Here is a 17,136-nt window from a genome sequence, read left to right as displayed (position 1 = left end):
TGTGATACAGAGACCGGAACTGTGCACAGTGTCTCCCAGTGTGATACAGAGACCGGAACTGTGCACAGTGACTCCCTGTGTGATACAGAGACAGGAACTGTGCACAGTGTCTCCCAGTGTGATACAGAGACAGGAGCTGTGCACAGTGACTCCCAGACGTATTCAGTACTTGGCAGAATTCTGTGTGATTAAATTGATTATTGGTTCATTGAGTTGGTGATCATAAGCCAGATATTTATTGTTTACATTTTAAAAAAAAATTATTCTTGTTATTGAACATTTTAAGTTTAGCGTTTTGAATCGAAATCTCAGAACTCCTCGCTCTGTGATTCGAATGATCGCATTGTCGAGAGTCTAACGATTTGTTGAAAAGAAGGTCCTGTGTGGTACGATGAGAATTTAGAAATAAATCGCTCCAGGCAAAAGGACCAGTCGAGAGACTGAAAGGTGCAGAAACACAGAGACGCAGAGAGTCAGACTCGCTCTGTCCCTGACCTCTCCGTCCACAACCTCACTGGCCAATTCTCCAGCCTGTGTTTACACCCCAACACCATCAATTCAGCTCATTGGTCATGGAGACAGGAGGGCAACCCACACTACCACACACCGACACACACACCAACACACACACACACACCGACACACACTCACACACACCGACACACACACCAACACACACTCCCACACCGACTCACACACCGACACACACTCACACACTGACACACACTCACACACACCGACACACACTCACACACCGACACACACTCACACACCGACACACACACCAACACACACACATACACCGACACACACTCACACACACCGACACACACACCAACACACACTCACACACCGACACACACTCACACACACCGACACACACTCACACACCGACACACACTCACACACCGACACACACCGACACACACTGACACACACCGACACACACTCACACACACCGACACACACTGACACACACCGACACACACTCACACACACCGACACACACCGACACACACACCAACACACACTCACACACACTCACACACACCGACACACACTGACACACACTCACACACACCGACACACACTCACACACACCGACACACACTGACACACACAAACACACACACCGACACACACTCACACACACCGACACACACCGACACACACTCACACACACCGACACTCACACCAACACACACTCACACACACCGACACACACTCACACACACCGACACACACCGACACACACTCACACACACCGACACACACACCAACACACACTCACACACACCGACACACACTCACACACACCGACACACACTGACACACACTCACACACACCGACACACACTCACACACACCGACACACACTCACACACACCGACACACACTCACTCAGACACCGACACACACACACACACCAACACACACTCACACACACCGACACACACTCACACACACCGACACACACTCACACACACCGACACACACTCACTCACCGACACACACACCAACACACACTCACACACACCGACACACACACCAACACACACTCACACACCGACAAACACTCACACACACCGACACACACTCACACACCGACACACACACCGACACACACTCACACACACCGACACACACACCAACACACACACTCACCAACACACACTCACACACCGACACACTCACCAACACACACACACCGACACACACTCACTCACACACCGACACACACTCACACACACCGACACACACTCACACACACCGACACACACTCACACACCGACACACTCACCAACACACACTCACACACCGGCACACACTCACACACACCTACACACACTCACACACACTGACACACACTCACACACCGACACACTCACCAACAGACACTCACACACCGACACACACACCGACACACACTCACACACACCGACACACACTCACACACCGACACACACCAACACACACTCACACACACCGACACACACACCAACACACACTCACACACTGACACACACTCACACACACCGACACACACTCACACACCGACACACACACCAACACACACTCACACACCGACATACACACCGACACACATTCACACACACCGACACACACACCAACGCACACTCACACACCGACACACACTCACACACACACCGACACACACACACACACTGACACACACACCGACACACACTCACACACCGACACACACTCACACACACCGACACACACTCACACACACCGACACACACACCAACACACACTCACACACCGACACACACTCACACACACACCGACACACACACACACACCGACACACACTCACACACACCGACACACACTCACACACCGACAAACACTCACACACACCGACACACACTCACACACCGACACACACACCGACACACACTCACACACACCGACACACACACCAACACACACACTCACCAACACACACTCACACACCGACACACTCACCAACACACACACACCGACACACACTCACTCACACACCGACACACACTCACACACACCGACACACACTCACACACACCGACACACACTCACACACACCGACACACACTCACACACCGACACACTCACCAACACACACTCACACACCGGCACACACTCACACACACCTACACACACTCACACACACTGACACACACTCACACACCGACACACTCACCAACAGACACTCACACACCGACACACACACCGACACACACTCACACACACCGACACACACTCACACACCGACACACACCAACACACACTCACACACACCGACACACACACCAACACACACTCACACACTGACACACACTCACACACACCGACACACACTCACACACCGACACACACACCAACACACACTCACACACCGACATACACACCGACACACACTCGCACACACCGACACACACACCAACACACACTCACACACCGACACACACTCACACACACACCGACACACACACACACACCGACACACACTCACACACACCGACACACACTCACACACCGACACACACTCACACACACCGACACACACTCACACACACCGACACACTCACCAACACACACTCACACACCGACACACACTCACTCACTCACCGACACACACTCACACACACCGACACACACCGACACACACCCACACACCGACACACACTCACACACCGACACACTCACCAACACACACTCACACACCGACACACACTCACACACACCGACACACGCTCACCCACACCGACACACACTCACACACACCGACACACACTCACACACACCAACACACACTCCCACACACTGACACACGCTCACACACACCGACACACACTCACACACCGACACACACACCGACACACACTCACACACACCGTCACACACTCACACACACACCGACACACACTCACACACACCATCACACACTCACACACACACCGACACACACACCGACACTCACTTACAAATATTCAATTGCACACACATACATTCACACTCGCACAGTCACACACACTCACTCACTTGCACACCAACACTCACACACACAGTCTCCTGCAGTTAAAGGTACATCCAGTTTCCTTCTGATCGATATTCCGCGTCCTTTAGGAGGTTCTGCGCTCTGTAAGTGAGGTGCTCGGCTGGAGTTGAGGGAAGTGAAGGCTGGCGGGATCACGTTCACTGGTCGTCCGGGAGGCTGCTGTCCAAGAGCAGTACCGGCTGCAACAGGAACACAGAGAACCGCGTCAGACGGGACAACAAGTGCGAAAGAGTCAGGAACTCCGCCCAGACCAGCCCCACACTGACAACTGAGGGAGAAGAAAACTGCAGGAGCTGACAGGGAGACGGAAAGCTGTCGCAGGAGCCCCCAGCTCAGTGGCCACAAGGTCGGTCCACAGCAACTCAGCACTGCCTCAGGAGGGGGACAGCCCTCCGTCTCACACACCACCGAGGGAGAGCTGCACTGTCAGAGGGTCAGTACTGAGGGGGTGCTGCACTGTCAGAGGGTCAGTACTGAGGGAGTGCCGCACTGTCAGAGGGTCAGTACTGAGGGAGGGCCGCACTGTCAGAGGGTCAGTGCTGAGGGAGAGCTGCACTGTCAGAGAGTCAGTACTGAGGGAGTGCTGCACTGTCAGAGGGTCAGTACTGAGGGAGTGCCGCACTGTCAGAGGGTCAGTACAGAGCGAGTGCTGCACTGTCAGAGGGTCAGTACTGAGGGAGTGCTGCACTGTCAGAGGGTCAGTACTGAGGGAGTGCTGCACTGTCAGAGGGTCAGTACTGAGGGAGTGCTGCACTGTCAGAGGGTCAGTACTGAGGGAGTGCTGCACTGTCAGAGGGTCAGTACTGAGGGAGAGCCGCACTGTCAGAGGGTCAGTACTGAGGGAGTGCCGCACTGTCAGAGGGTCGGTACTGAGGGAGTGCTGCACTGTCAGAGGGTCAGTACTGAGGGGGTGCGGCACTGTCAGAGGGTCAGTACTGAGGGAGTGCCGCACTGTCAGAGGGTCAGTACTGAGAGAGTGCTGCACTGTCAGAGGATCAGTACTGAGGGAGTGCTGCACTGTCAGAGGGTCAGTACTGAGGGAGTGCTGCACGGTCAGAGGGTCAGTACTGAGGGAGTGCTGCACTGTCAGAGGATCAGTACTGAGGGAGTGCTGCACTGTCAGAGGGTCAGTACTGAGGGAGTGCTGCACGGTCAGAGGGTCAGTACTGAGGGAGTGCTGCACTGTCAGAGGGTCAGTACAGAGGGAGCGCCGCACTGTCAGAGGGTCAGTACTGAGGGAGTGCTGCACTGTCAGAGGGTCAGCACTGAGGGAGTGCGGCACTGTCAGACGGTTAGTACTGTGGGAGTGCTGCACTGTCAGAGGGTCAGTACTGAGGGAGTGCTGCACTGTCAGAGGGTCAGTACTGTGGGAGTCCTGTACTGTCAGAGGGTCAGTACTGAGGGAGTGCTGCACTGTCAGAGGGTCAGTACTGAGGGAGTGCTGCACTGTCAGAGGGTCAGTACTGAGGGAGTGCCGCACTGTCAGAGGGTCAGTACTGAGGGAGTGCTGCACTGTGAGAGGGTCAGTACTGAGGGAGTGCTGCACTGTCAGAGGGTCAGTACTGAGGGAGTGCCGCACTGTCAGAGGGTCAGTACTGAGAGACTGCTGCACTGTCAGAGGGTCAGTACTGAGGGAGTGCCGCACTGTCAGAGGGTCAGTACTGAGGGAGTGCTGCACAGTCAGAGGGTCAGTACTGAGGGAGTGCTGCACTGTCAGAGGGTCAGTACTGAGGGAGTGCTGCACTGTGAGAGGGTCAGTGCTGAGGGAGTGCTGCACTGTCAGAGGGTCAGTACTGAGGGAGTGTTGCACTGTCAGAGGGTCAGTACTGAGGGAGTGCTGCACTGTCAGAGGGTCAGTACTGAGGGAGCGCTGCACTGTCAGAGGGTCAGTACTGAGGGAGTGTCGCACTGTCAGAGGGTCAGTACTGAGGGAGTGCTGCACTGTCAGAGGGTCAGTACTGAGGGAGCGCTGCACTGTCAGAGGGTCAGTACTGAGGGAGTGCTGCACTGTCAGAGGGTCAGTACTGAGGGAGTGCTGCACTGTCAGAGGGTCAGTACTGAGGGAGTGCCGCACTGTCAGAGGGTCAGTACTGAGGGAGTGCCGCACTTTCAGAGGGTCAGTACTGAGGGAGTGCTGCACTGTCAGAGGGTCAGTACTGAGGGAGTGCTGCACTGTCAGAGGGTCAGTACTGAGGGAGTGCTGCACTGTCAGAGGGTCAGTACTGAGGGAGAGTTGCACTGTCAGAGGGTCAGTACTGAGGGTGTGCCGCACTGTCAGAGGGTCAGTACTGAGGGAGTGTTGCACTGTCAGAGGGTCAGTACTGAGGGAGTGCTGCACTGTCAGAGGGTCAGTACTGAGGGAGTGCCGCACTGTCAGAGGATCAGTACTGAGGGAGAGCTGCACTGTCAGAGGGTCAGTACTGAGGGAGTGCTGCACTGTCAGAGGGTCAGTACTGAGGGAGTGCTGCACTGTCAGAGGGTCAGTACTGAGGGAGTGCCGCACTGTCAGAGGGTCAGTACTGAGGGAGTGCTGCACTGTCAGAGGATCAGTACTGAGGGAGAGCTGCACTGTCAGAGGGTCAGTACTGAGGGAGTGCTGCACTGTCAGAGGGTCAGTACTGAGGGAGTGCCGCACTGTCAGAGGGTCAGTACTGAGGGAGTGCTGCACTGTCAGAGGGTCAGTACTGAGGGAGTGCTGCACTGTCAGAGGGTCAGTACTGAGGGAGTGCTGCACTGTCAGAGGGTCAGTACTGAGGGAGTGTGCACTGTCAGAGGGTCAGTACTGAGGGAGTGCTGCACTGTCAGAGGGTCAGTGCTGAGGGAGTGTCGCACTGTCAGAGGGTCAGTACTGAGGGAGCGCTGCACTGTCAGAGGGTCAGTGCTGAGGGAGTGTCGCACTGTCAGAGGGTCAGTACTGAGGGAGCGCTGCACTGTCAGAGGGTCAGTACTGAGGGAGCGCTGCACTGTCAGAGGGTCAGTACTGAGGCAGTGCTGCTCTGTCAGAGGATCAGTACCGAGGGAGTGTTGCACTGTCAGAGGGTCAGTACTGAGGGAGTGCTGCACTGTCAGAGGGTCAGTACCAAGGGAGTGCTGCACTGTCAGAGGGTCAGTACTGTAGGAGTGCTGCACTGTCAGAGGGTCAGTACTGGGGGAGTGCTGCACTGTCAGAGGGTCAGTACTGAGGGAGTGCCGCACTGTCAGAGGGTCAGTGCTGAGGGAGTGCCGCACTGTCAGAGGGTCAGTACTGAGGGAGTGCTGCACTGTCAGAGGGTCAGTACTGAGGGAGTGCTGCACTGTCAGAGGGTCAGTACTGAGGGAGTGCTGCACTGTCAGAGGGTGAGTACTGAGGGAGTGCTGCACTGTCAGAGGGTCAGTACTGAGGGAGTGCTGCACTGTCAGAGGGTCAGTACTGAGGGTGAGCTGCACTGTCAGAGGGTCAGTACTGAGGGAGTGCTGCACTGTCAGAGGGTCAGTACTGAGGGAGTGCCGCACTGTCAGAGGGTCAGTACTGAGGGTGAGCTGCACTGTCAGAGGGTCAGTACTGAGGGAGTGCTGCACTGTCAGAGGGTCAGTACTGAGGGAGTGCTGCACTGTCAGAGGGTCAGTACTGGGGGAGTGCTGCACTGTCAGATGGTCAGTACTGAGGGAGTGCCGCACTGTCAGAGGGTCAGTAATGAGGGAGTGCCGCACTGTCAGAGGGTCAGTAATGAGGGTGAGCTGCACTGTCAGAGGGTCAGTACTGAGGGAGTGCTGCACTGTCAGAGGGTCAGTACTATGGGAGTGCTGCACTGTCAGAGGGTCAGTACCGAGGGAGTGCTGCACTATCTGAGGGTCAGCACTGAGGGAGTGCCGCACTGTCAGAGGGTCAGTACCGAGGGAGTGCTGCCCTGTCAGAGGGTCAGTACTGAGGGAGTGCCGCACTGTTAGAGGGTCAGTACTGAGGGAGTGCTGCACTGTCAGAGGGTCAGTACTGAGGGAGTGCTGATCTGTCAGAGGGTCAGTACTGTGGGAGTGCTGCATTGTCAGAGGGTCTGTACTGAGGGAGTGCTGCACTGTCAGAGGGTCAGTACTGAGGGAGTGCCGCACTGTCAGAGGGTCACTATTGAGGGAGTACTGCACTGTCAGAGGGTCAGTACTGAGATTTGCTGCACTGTCAGAGGGTCAGTACTGAGGGAGTGCTGCACTGTCAGAGGGTCAGTACTGAGGGAGTGCTGCACTGTCAGAGGGTCATAGAATCATAGAAGTTTACAGCATGGAAACAGGCCCTTCGGCCCAACCAGTCCATGCCGCCCAGTTTTTACCATTAAGCTAGTCCCAGTTGCCCGCACTTGGCCCATAACCCTCTATACCCATCTTACCCATGTAACCATCTAAATGCTTTTTAAAAGACACAATTGTACCCGCCTCTACTACTACCTCTGGCAGCCCATTCCAGACACTCACTACCCTCTGAGTGAAGAAATTGCCCCTCTGGGCCCTTCTGAATCTCTCCCCTCTCACCTTAAACCTATGCCCTCTAGTTTTAGACTCCCCTACCTTTGGGAAAAGATGTTGACTATCTACCTTATCTATGCCCCTCATTATTTTATAGACCTCTATAAGATCACCCCTAAGCCTCCTACGCTCCAGGGAAAAAAGTCCCAGTCTATCCAGCCTCTCCTTGTAACTCAAACCATCAAGTCCCGGCAACATCCTAGTAAATCTTTTCTGCACTCTTTCTAGTTTAACTAGTTTTCTCTTTCTAGTTTTACTGACTTTCCAGTCAGTACTGAGGGAGTGCCGCACTGTCAGAGGGTCAGTACTGAGGGAGCGCTGCACTGTCAGAGGGTCAGTACTGAAGGAGTGCCGCACTGTCAGAGGGTCAGTACTGAGGGAGTGCCGCACTGTCAGAGGGTCAGTACTGAGGGAGTGCCGCACTGTCAGAGGGTCAGTACTGAGGGAGTGCCGCACTGTCAGAGGGTCAGTACTGAGGGAGTGCCGCACTGTCAGAGGGTCAGTACTGAGGGAGTGCTGCACTGTCAGAGGGTCAGTACTGAAGGAGTGCCGCACTGTCAGAGGGTCAGTACTGAGGGAGTGCTGCACTGTCAGAGGGTCAGTACTGAGGGAGTGCTGCACTGTCAGAGGGTCAGTACTGTGGGAGTGCCGCACTGTCAGAGGGTCAGTACTGTGGGAGTGCCGCACTGTCAGAGGGTCAGTACTGAGGGAGTGCCGCACTGTCAGAGGGTCAGTACTGAGGGAGTGCTGCACTGTCAGAGGGTCAGTACTGAGGGAGTGCCGCACTGTCAGAGGGTCAGTACTGAGGGAGTGCCTCACTGTCAGAGGGTCAGTACTGAGGGAGTGCCGCACTGTCAGAGGGTCAGTGCTGAGGGAGTGCCGCACTGTCAGAGGGTCAGTACTGAGGGAGTGCTGCACTGTCAGAGGGTCAGTACTGAGGGAGTGCTGCACTGTCAGAGGGTCAGTACTGAGGGAGTGCTGCACTGTCAGAGGGTCAGTACTGAGGGAGTGCCGCACTGTCAGAGGGTCAGTACTGAGGGAGTGCCTCACTGTCAGAGGGTCTGTACTGAGGGAGTGCTGCACTGTCAGAGGGTCAGTACTGAGGGAGTGCTGCACTGTCAGAGGGTCAGGACTGAGGGAGTGCCGCACTGTCAGAGGGTCAGTACTGAGGGAGTGCCTCACTGTCAGAGGGTCAGTACTGAGGGAGCGCTGCACTGTCAGAGGGTCAGTACTGAGAGATTGCCGCACTGTCAGAGGGTCAGTACTGAGGGAGTGCTGCACTGTCAGAGGGTCAGTACTGAGGGAGTGCCGCACTGTCAGAGGGTCAGTACTGAGGGAGTGCCGCACTGTCAGAGGGTCAGTACTGAGGGAGTGCTGCACTGTCAGAGGGTCAGTACTGTGGGAGTGCCGCACTGTCAGAGGGTCAGTACTGAGGGAGTGCCGCACTGTCAGAGGGTCAGTACTGAGGGAGTGCTGCACTGTCAGAGGGTCAGTACTGAGGGATTGCTGCACTGTCAGAGGGTCAGTACTGAGGGAGTGCTGCACTGTCAGAGGGTCAGTACTGAGGGAGTGCTGCACTGTCAGAGGGTCAGTACTGAGGGAGTGCTGCACTGTCAGAGGGTCAGTACTGAGGGAGTGCCGCACTGTCAGAGGGTCAGTACTGAGGGATTGCTGCACTGTCAGAGGGTCAGTACTGAGGGAGTGCTGCACTGTCAGAGGGTCAGTACTGAGGGAGTGCTGCACTGTCAGAGGGTCAGTACTGAGGGAGTGCTGCACTGTCAGAGGGTCAGTACTGAGGGAGCGCTGCACTGTCAGAGGGTCAGTACTGAGGGAGTGCTGCACTGTCAGAGGGTCAGTACTGAGGGAGTGCTGCACTGTCAGAGGGTCAGTACTGAGGGAGTGCTGCACTGTCAGAGGGTCAGTACTGAGGGAGCGCTGCACTGTCAGAGGGTCAGTACTGACGGAGTGCTGCACTGTCAGAGGGTCAGTACTGAGGGAGTGCCGCACTGTCAGAGGATCAGTACTGAGGGAGCGCTGCACTGTCAGAGGGTCAGCACTGAGGGAGTGCTGCACTGTCAGAGTGTCAGTACTGAGGGAGTGCTGCACTGTCAGAGCGTCAGTATTGAGGGAGCGCCGCACTGTCAGAGGGTCAGTACTGAGGGAGTGCTGCACTGTCAGGGGGTCAGTACTGAGGGAGTGCCGCACTGTCAGGGGGTCAGTACTGAGGGAGTGCAGCACTGTCAGAGGGTCAGTACTGAGGGAGTGCCGCACTGTCAGCGGGTCAGTACTGAGGGAATGCTGCACTGTCTGAGAGTCAGTACTGAGGGAGTGCTGCACTGTCTGAGAGTCAGTACTGAGGGAGTGACGCACTGTCAGAGGGTCAGTACTGAGGGATTGCCGCACTGTCAGAGGGTCAGTACTGAGGGAGTGCCGCACTGTCAGAGGGTCAGTACTGAGGGAGTGCTGCACTGTCAGAGGGTCAGTACTGAGGGAGTGCCGCACTGTCAGAGGGTCAGTACTGAGGGAGCGCTGCACTGTCAGAGGGTCAGTACTGAGGGAGTGCCGCACTGTCAGCGGGTCAGTACTGAGGGAATGCTGCACTGTCTGAGAGTCAGTACTGAGGGAGTGCTGCACTGTCTGAGAGTCAGTACTGAGGGAGTGACGCACTGTCAGAGGGTCAGTACTGAGGGATTGCTGCACTGTCAGAGGGTCAGTACTGAGGGAGTGCTGCACTGTCAGAGGGTCAGTACTGAGGGAGTGCCGCACTGTCAGAGGGTCAGTACTGAGGGATTGCTGCACTGTCAGAGGGTCAGTACTGAGGGAGTGCCGCACTGTCAGAGGGTCAGTACTGAGGGAGTGCTGCACTGTCAGAGGGTCAGTACTGAGGGAGTGCCGCACTGTCAGAGGGTCAGTACTGAGGGAGTGCTGCACTGTCAGAGGGTCAGTACTGAGGGAGTGCCGCACTGTCAGAGGGACAGTACTGAGGGAGTGCTGCACTATCTGAGGGTCAGTACTGAGGGAGTGCTGCACTGTCAGAGGGTCAGTACTGAGGGAGTGCTGCACTGTCAGGGTCAGTACTGAGGGAGTGCTGCACTGTCAGAGGGTCAGTACTGAGGGAGTGCCGCACTGTCAGAGGGTCAGTACTGAGGGAGTGCTGCACTGTCAGAGGGTCAGTACTGAGGGAGTGCCGCACTGTCAGAGGGTCTGTACTGAGGGAGTGCTGCACTGTCAGAGGGTCAGTACTGAGAGAGTGCTGCACTGTCAGAGGGTCAGTACTGAGGGAGTGCCGCACTATCAGAGGGTCAGTACTGAGGGAGTGCCGCACTATCAGAGGGTCAGTACTGAGGGAGTGCTGCACTGTCAGAGGGTCAGTACTGAGGGAGTGCTGCACTGTCAGAGGGTCAGTACTGAGGGAGTGCTGCACTGTCAGAGGGTCAGTACTGAGGGAGTGCAGCACTGTCAGAGGGTCAGTACTGAGGGAGTGCTGCACTGTCAGAGGGTCAGTACTGAGGGAGCTGATCTCCTTCACCTCCTAAAGGCCCAACTCTCTCTTACCTACCCCAATCCCTACAACCCTCCCTATCCCTGTAACCTCCTCCAGCCTCTACAACCCTCCCTATCTCTGTAGCCTCCTCCAGCCCTTACAACCCTCCCTATCTCTGTAACCTCCTCCAGCCCCTACAACCCTCCCTATCTGTACAACCCTCCGATATCCCTCCAATGTCTAACACCATCGGTGGCCGTGCCCCGTCCTCGAGGTGTGGAATTCACTCCGTCGACCTCGGCATCTTTCCCTCTCCTCCGTAAAGACGTCCTAGAAACGTTATTCTGCGGAATAGCTTCTGGTCCGTGTCCCTGAGCCTGCTCCCGGGACCCGGGGTTATAATGAGCCCCATTACACTCCTGTTCATTGAGTTGCTTTTCTTGCGGCGCTATATGAATGCAGGTTGTGGCGGCCTGCTGGGCACTCACCATGCTGCTGTATGCATGGCAGCATCGGGTCGACTTGCAAACGAAAGCTGAAATGGAGATGCTGATCGTAAGCTCGAGGAGGGTGAATAGCAGGAGGACGATTAAGGTGTAGTACATCAGGTCCTGGAGGAGAGCGAGAAACAGCGAGAATGTCAACCAATGTCCCAGAGGGCAGCACCAGCAACCCGTCTCCAGCCTGTGACACACGAACAGGAGGAGGCCCCATTCAGCCCCTTCTCCAGCCTGTTACACAGGAACAGGAGGAGGCCCCATTCAGCCCCTTCTCCAGCCCGTTACACAGGAACAGGAGGAGGCCCCATTCAGCCCCTTCTCCAGCCCGTTACACGGGAACAGGAGGAGGCCCCATCCAGCCCCTTCTCCAGCCCGTTACACAGGAACAGGAGGAGGCCCCATTCAGCCCCTTCTCCAGCCTGTTACACAGGAACAGGAGGAGGCCCCATTCAGCACCTTCTCCAGCCTGTTACACAGGAACAGGAGGAGGCCCCATTCAGCCCCTTCTCCAGCCTGTTACACAGGAACAGGAGGAGGCCCCATTCAGCCCCTTCTCCAGCCCGTTACACAGGAACAGGAGGAGGCCCCATTCAGCACCTTCTCCAGCCTGTTACACAGGAACAGGAGGAGGCCCCATTCAGCACCTTCTCCAGCCTGTTACACAGGAACAGGAGGAGGCCCCATTCAGCCCCTTCTCCAGACCGTTACACGGGAACAGGAGGAGACCCCATTCAGCCCCTTCTCCAGCCGTTACACAGGAACAGGAGGAGGCCCCATTCAGACCCTTCTCCAGCCTGTTACACAGGAACAGGAGGAGGCCCCATTCAGACCCTTCTCTAGCCTGTTACACAGGGACAGGAGGAGGCCCCATTCAGCCCCTTCTCCAGACTGTTACACAGGAACAGGAGGAGGCCCCATTCAGCCCCTTCTCCAGCCTGTTGCACAGGAACAGGAGGAGGCCCCATTCAGCCCCTTCTCCAGCCTGTCACACAGGAACAGGAGGAGGCCCCATTCAGCCCCTTCTCCAGCCTGTTACCCAGGAACAGGAGGAGGCCCCATTCAGCCCCTTCTCCAGCCTGTTAACCAGGAACAGGAGGAGGCCCCATTCAGCCCCTTCTCCAGCCTGTTACCCAGGAACAGGAGGAGGCCCCATTCAGCCCCTTCTCCAGCCTGTTACCCAGGAACAGGAGGAGGCCCCATTCAGCCCCTACTCCAGCCCGTTACACAGGAACAGGAGGAGGCCCCATTCAGCCCCTTCTCCAGCCCGTTACACAGGAACAGGAGGAGGCCCATTATTTCTAAAATTGATCTGTTGCTTTGATGATCTGTGTCCTGGTTAACATTTATGGAGCGGTCATGATGTGTACTCTTATTTCCCTCCCCTTTCTTTGGAATGCCAATATCGCCAGTGATGTGAGCACTTCCCTAATTACCTCCTTGATTACCTCTCTTGGCCATTTCAGCAGGGTGCAGTAAAGAGTCACCCACATTGCTGTGGTCCTGGGTAGGCCGGGTAAACGATGACGTCTTTCATTCCCAAAAGGATCATTAGTGAACCAAATGGGTTTCGAACACCAATCAATAGTCAGAAGCTTTTTCCCAGGGTGCAAGAGTCAATTACTCAGGGGGCATAGGTTTAAGGTGCGAGGGGCAAGGTTTAGAGGAGATGTACGAGGGAAGGTTTTTACACAGAGGGTCGTGGGTGCCTGGAACTCGCTGCCGGAGGAGGGGGTGGAAGCAGGGACGATAGTGGCGTTTCAGGGGCATCTTGACAAATACATGACTAGGATGGGGAATCGAGGGATACGGACCCAGGAAGGGTAGGGGTTTGAGTTCAGACGGGCAGCATGGTCGGCGCAGGCTTGGAGGGCCGAAGGGCCTGTTCCTGTACAGTAATCCAGTTGAACGAGGGTAAAACAGTTGATGTGGTGTATCTGGATTTCACGAAAGCATTTGATAAGGTTCCCCACGATAGGCTACTGCAGAAAATACGGACGCATTGGGATTCAGGGAGATTTGGCGGTTTGGGTCAGAAATTGGCTAGCTGGAAGAAGAATGAGGGTGCTGGTTAATGGGAAATGTTCAGACTGGAGTCCAGTTACTAGTGGTGTACCACAAGGATCTGTTTTGGGGCCGCTGCTGTTTGTCATTTTTATAAATGACCTAGGAGGAGGGCGTAGAAGGATGGGTGAGTAAATTTGCAGATGACACTAAAGTCGGTGGAGTTGTGGACAGTTTTGAAGGATGTTGCAGGTTACAGAGGGACATAGATAAGCTGCAGCGCTGGGCTGAGAGGTGGCAAATGGAGTTTAATGCAGAAAAGTGTGAGGTGATTCATTTTGGAAGGAATAACAGGAAGACAGAGTACTGGGCTAATGGTAAGATTCTTGGTAGTGTGGATGAGCAGAGAGATCTCGGTGTCCATGTACATAGATCCCTGAAAGCTGCCACCCAGGTTGAGAGGGTTGCTAAGAAGGCGTACGGTGTGTTAGCTTTTATTGGTAGAGGGATTGAGTTTAGGAGCCATGAGGTCATGTTGCAGCTGTACAAAACTCTGGTGCGGCCGCATTTGGAGTATTGCGTGCAATTCTGGTCACCGCATTATGGGAAGGATGTGGAAGCATTGGAAAGGGTGCAGAGGAGATTTGCCAGAATGTTGCCTGGTATGGAGGGAAGATCTTATGAGGAAAGGCTGAGGGACTTGAGGCTGTTTTCGTTCGAGAGAAGAAGGTTAAGAGGTGACTTAATTGAGGCATACAAGATGATCAGAGGATTGGATAGGGTGGACAGTGAGAGCCTTTTTCCTCGGATGGTGATGTCTAGTGCGAGGGGACATAGCTTTAAATTGAGGGGAGATAGATATAGGACAGATGTCAGAGGTAGGTTCTTTACTCAGAGAGTAGTAAGGGTGTGGAATTCCCTACCTGCAACAGTAGTGGACTCGCCAACACTAAGGGCATTCAAATGGTCATTGAATAGACATATGGACGATTAGGGAATAGTGTAGATGGGCTTTAGAGTGGTTTCACAGGTCGGCGCAACATCGAGGGCCGAAGGGCCTGTACTGCGCTGGAATGTTCTATTGTAATTTTCTTCATTCTTTGTTCAATGGTGGTTTTGTGGTCACCGTTACTGGGATTTTTTATCAGTCAGATTTCCCTTCCACCTGGCCCTTGTGGAGGGATTTGAACCCTTGTTGCCCAGAGTGACTCCCTGGACATCTGGATTGCCACCCTGTGACATTCCCAGGCACGCTCCCGGATGAGGCACACCCGCCGGCAGCTCCCCCCCCCCCCCCCCCCCCCCCCCCCATCCACCCACCCCCTCACCTCCTCTCCCGCTTTAACTTACGTAGAACTGAGGCGGACCCTGGCAGGCCCACGAGTGGCGGATGCACATCTGGATCTCCTGCATGTCGATGAGGTAGACAATCACCCCGCAGATGGCCAGCAGGACGCTGATGATGTTTGTGGTCAGGCATGCCCGGAGCTGCAAAGCAAGCATCAGTTAAACCGCGAACATTTTCTCTCTGCAACTTGCAGTAATAGTTTGGTCTGCAAAAGATGCAATCAAGGTGTGGTAAAAGTGGGGAAATCATTGATTATACCCATTTAACTGTTCACCTACATCGGGCGAATGGGCCTTTGTTTATTTAAAGATGATTCCCTGGGGTTTAGATAATTAGACTGCATAGAACACACAGTGCAGAAGGAGGCCATTCGGCCCATCGAGCCTGCCCCGACCCACTTAAGCCCTCGCTCCCACCCTATCCCCGTAACCCAATAATCCCATCTAACCTTTTTGGACGCTGAGGGCAATTTAGCGCGGCCAATCCACCTAACCTGAACTTGGGACTGTGGGAGGAAACCGGAGCACCCGGAGGAAACCCGCGCACACACGGGAAGAACGTGCAGACTCCGCGCAGACAGTGACGCAGCGGGGAATCGAACCGGGGACCCTGGCGCTGTGAAGCCACAGTGCTATCCACTTGCGCTGCCCGTTTTGAGGGATTGTAGCTTAGTAAAATGGCCGTAAGACAGGTGGGGATAGAGATTACGTAACTAAGGGGAGGAGCCAGGTCTGTAGCTTTTCACCCGCAAAAGACAGAAGGCCGCGCAGTTTTTGTTTGAAAGGGTTTCTCTCCTTTGCCGAAAGCAACTCTCTGCACAGAGCACAGCAAGTATCCCTGTGTTTTCTAACTTTATTTACAAGTGGCTTTCGACCTGTGATGCGCAATCAATTACTCTCGAGACAAGGTGAGTCATAACTAATAGGCTTTAATCTGCTAGAACTGTACCCAGCAGCTTCGATACAGAAAGTGAAGGCTGCTGGGATGGCATTGGTTCTTATACTCCGCCTCTCAGGGCGGAGCTATGTACATCAGCCAATGGTAGACTCCTGGGTCTAGCCAATGGTCATCCACCTCTCAGGTACTGCAATACCTGGTATTACCACATTCACCCCCTGTTAAAAAAGAGCCCGGCGGGGTAATGGCCAGCGTTAATGTCGCCTTTCACATGGTAGGACCAGTTATGGCGGTGCCGTGATGTCGAGGGTAATAGCAAAGTGTTCATGGTGCAGCAATCAGTCGATCGGGTGGCCTGGTCGTCCTTCTGGAGCGTCTGGGCTCCGGCGGTGATCCTGATGGGGGTCCCGGCGGTTGCGACTCCGGGAACGTGGTGTCGTCCTCCCTGGCAGCTTCGTCACCCCTCGGCGGTGCTGTTGGGGCGAAATGTGGGCAGGGGTGGAGGGCGCCTGTAAGGGGTGTCAGTGCTTGTTCAGGCCTAGGCAGGGGCGGCGGGAGTACTGACCCTCCGGTCAGGTGCTGCGGGGAGGGTGGGGGTGGGGGCAATGGTGCGGGTGCGCGTGGGGCTCCGGCGGGCACCAAGTCCCGAAGGGAGACCGTGTCTTGACGGCCGTCAGGGTACGCCACGTAGGCGTACTGGGGGCTGGCGTGCAGCAGGTGGACCCTCTCGACCAACGGGTCCGACTTGTGCGCCCGCACGTGCTTCCTAAGCAGGATGGGTCCGGGTGTCGCTAGCCAGGTTGGGAGCGAGGTCCCGGAGGAGGACTTCCTGGGGAAAACAAGGAGA

The 17,136-nt window shown here is 55.4% G+C and overlaps 1 protein-coding gene across 1 annotated transcript in view; it reads right to left on the bottom strand.

The window, feature by feature from the left end:
* Positions 1-208: 208 nt before the first annotated feature.
* LOC140406309 (membrane-spanning 4-domains subfamily A member 15-like) overlaps positions 209-17,136 on the bottom strand; it is a 30,643-nt gene continuing 13,715 nt past the window's right edge. Inside the window, exons 3-5 of the mRNA XM_072494421.1 lie at positions 15,395-15,532; positions 12,032-12,154; positions 209-3,744 (exon numbers count right to left, since the gene is read on the bottom strand). Coding sequence (XP_072350522.1) covers positions 3,703-3,744; positions 12,032-12,154; positions 15,395-15,532 — 303 coding nt within the window. The 3' untranslated portion in view covers positions 209-3,702. The remainder of the gene's footprint in view (positions 3,745-12,031; positions 12,155-15,394; positions 15,533-17,136) is intronic.

Source organism: Scyliorhinus torazame, unplaced genomic scaffold (genome assembly GCF_047496885.1).
Source record: "Scyliorhinus torazame isolate Kashiwa2021f unplaced genomic scaffold, sScyTor2.1 scaffold_460, whole genome shotgun sequence".
NCBI lineage: Eukaryota > Metazoa > Chordata > Chondrichthyes > Carcharhiniformes > Scyliorhinidae > Scyliorhinus > Scyliorhinus torazame.
This window is presented reverse-complemented; position numbering and strand designations above follow the sequence as displayed.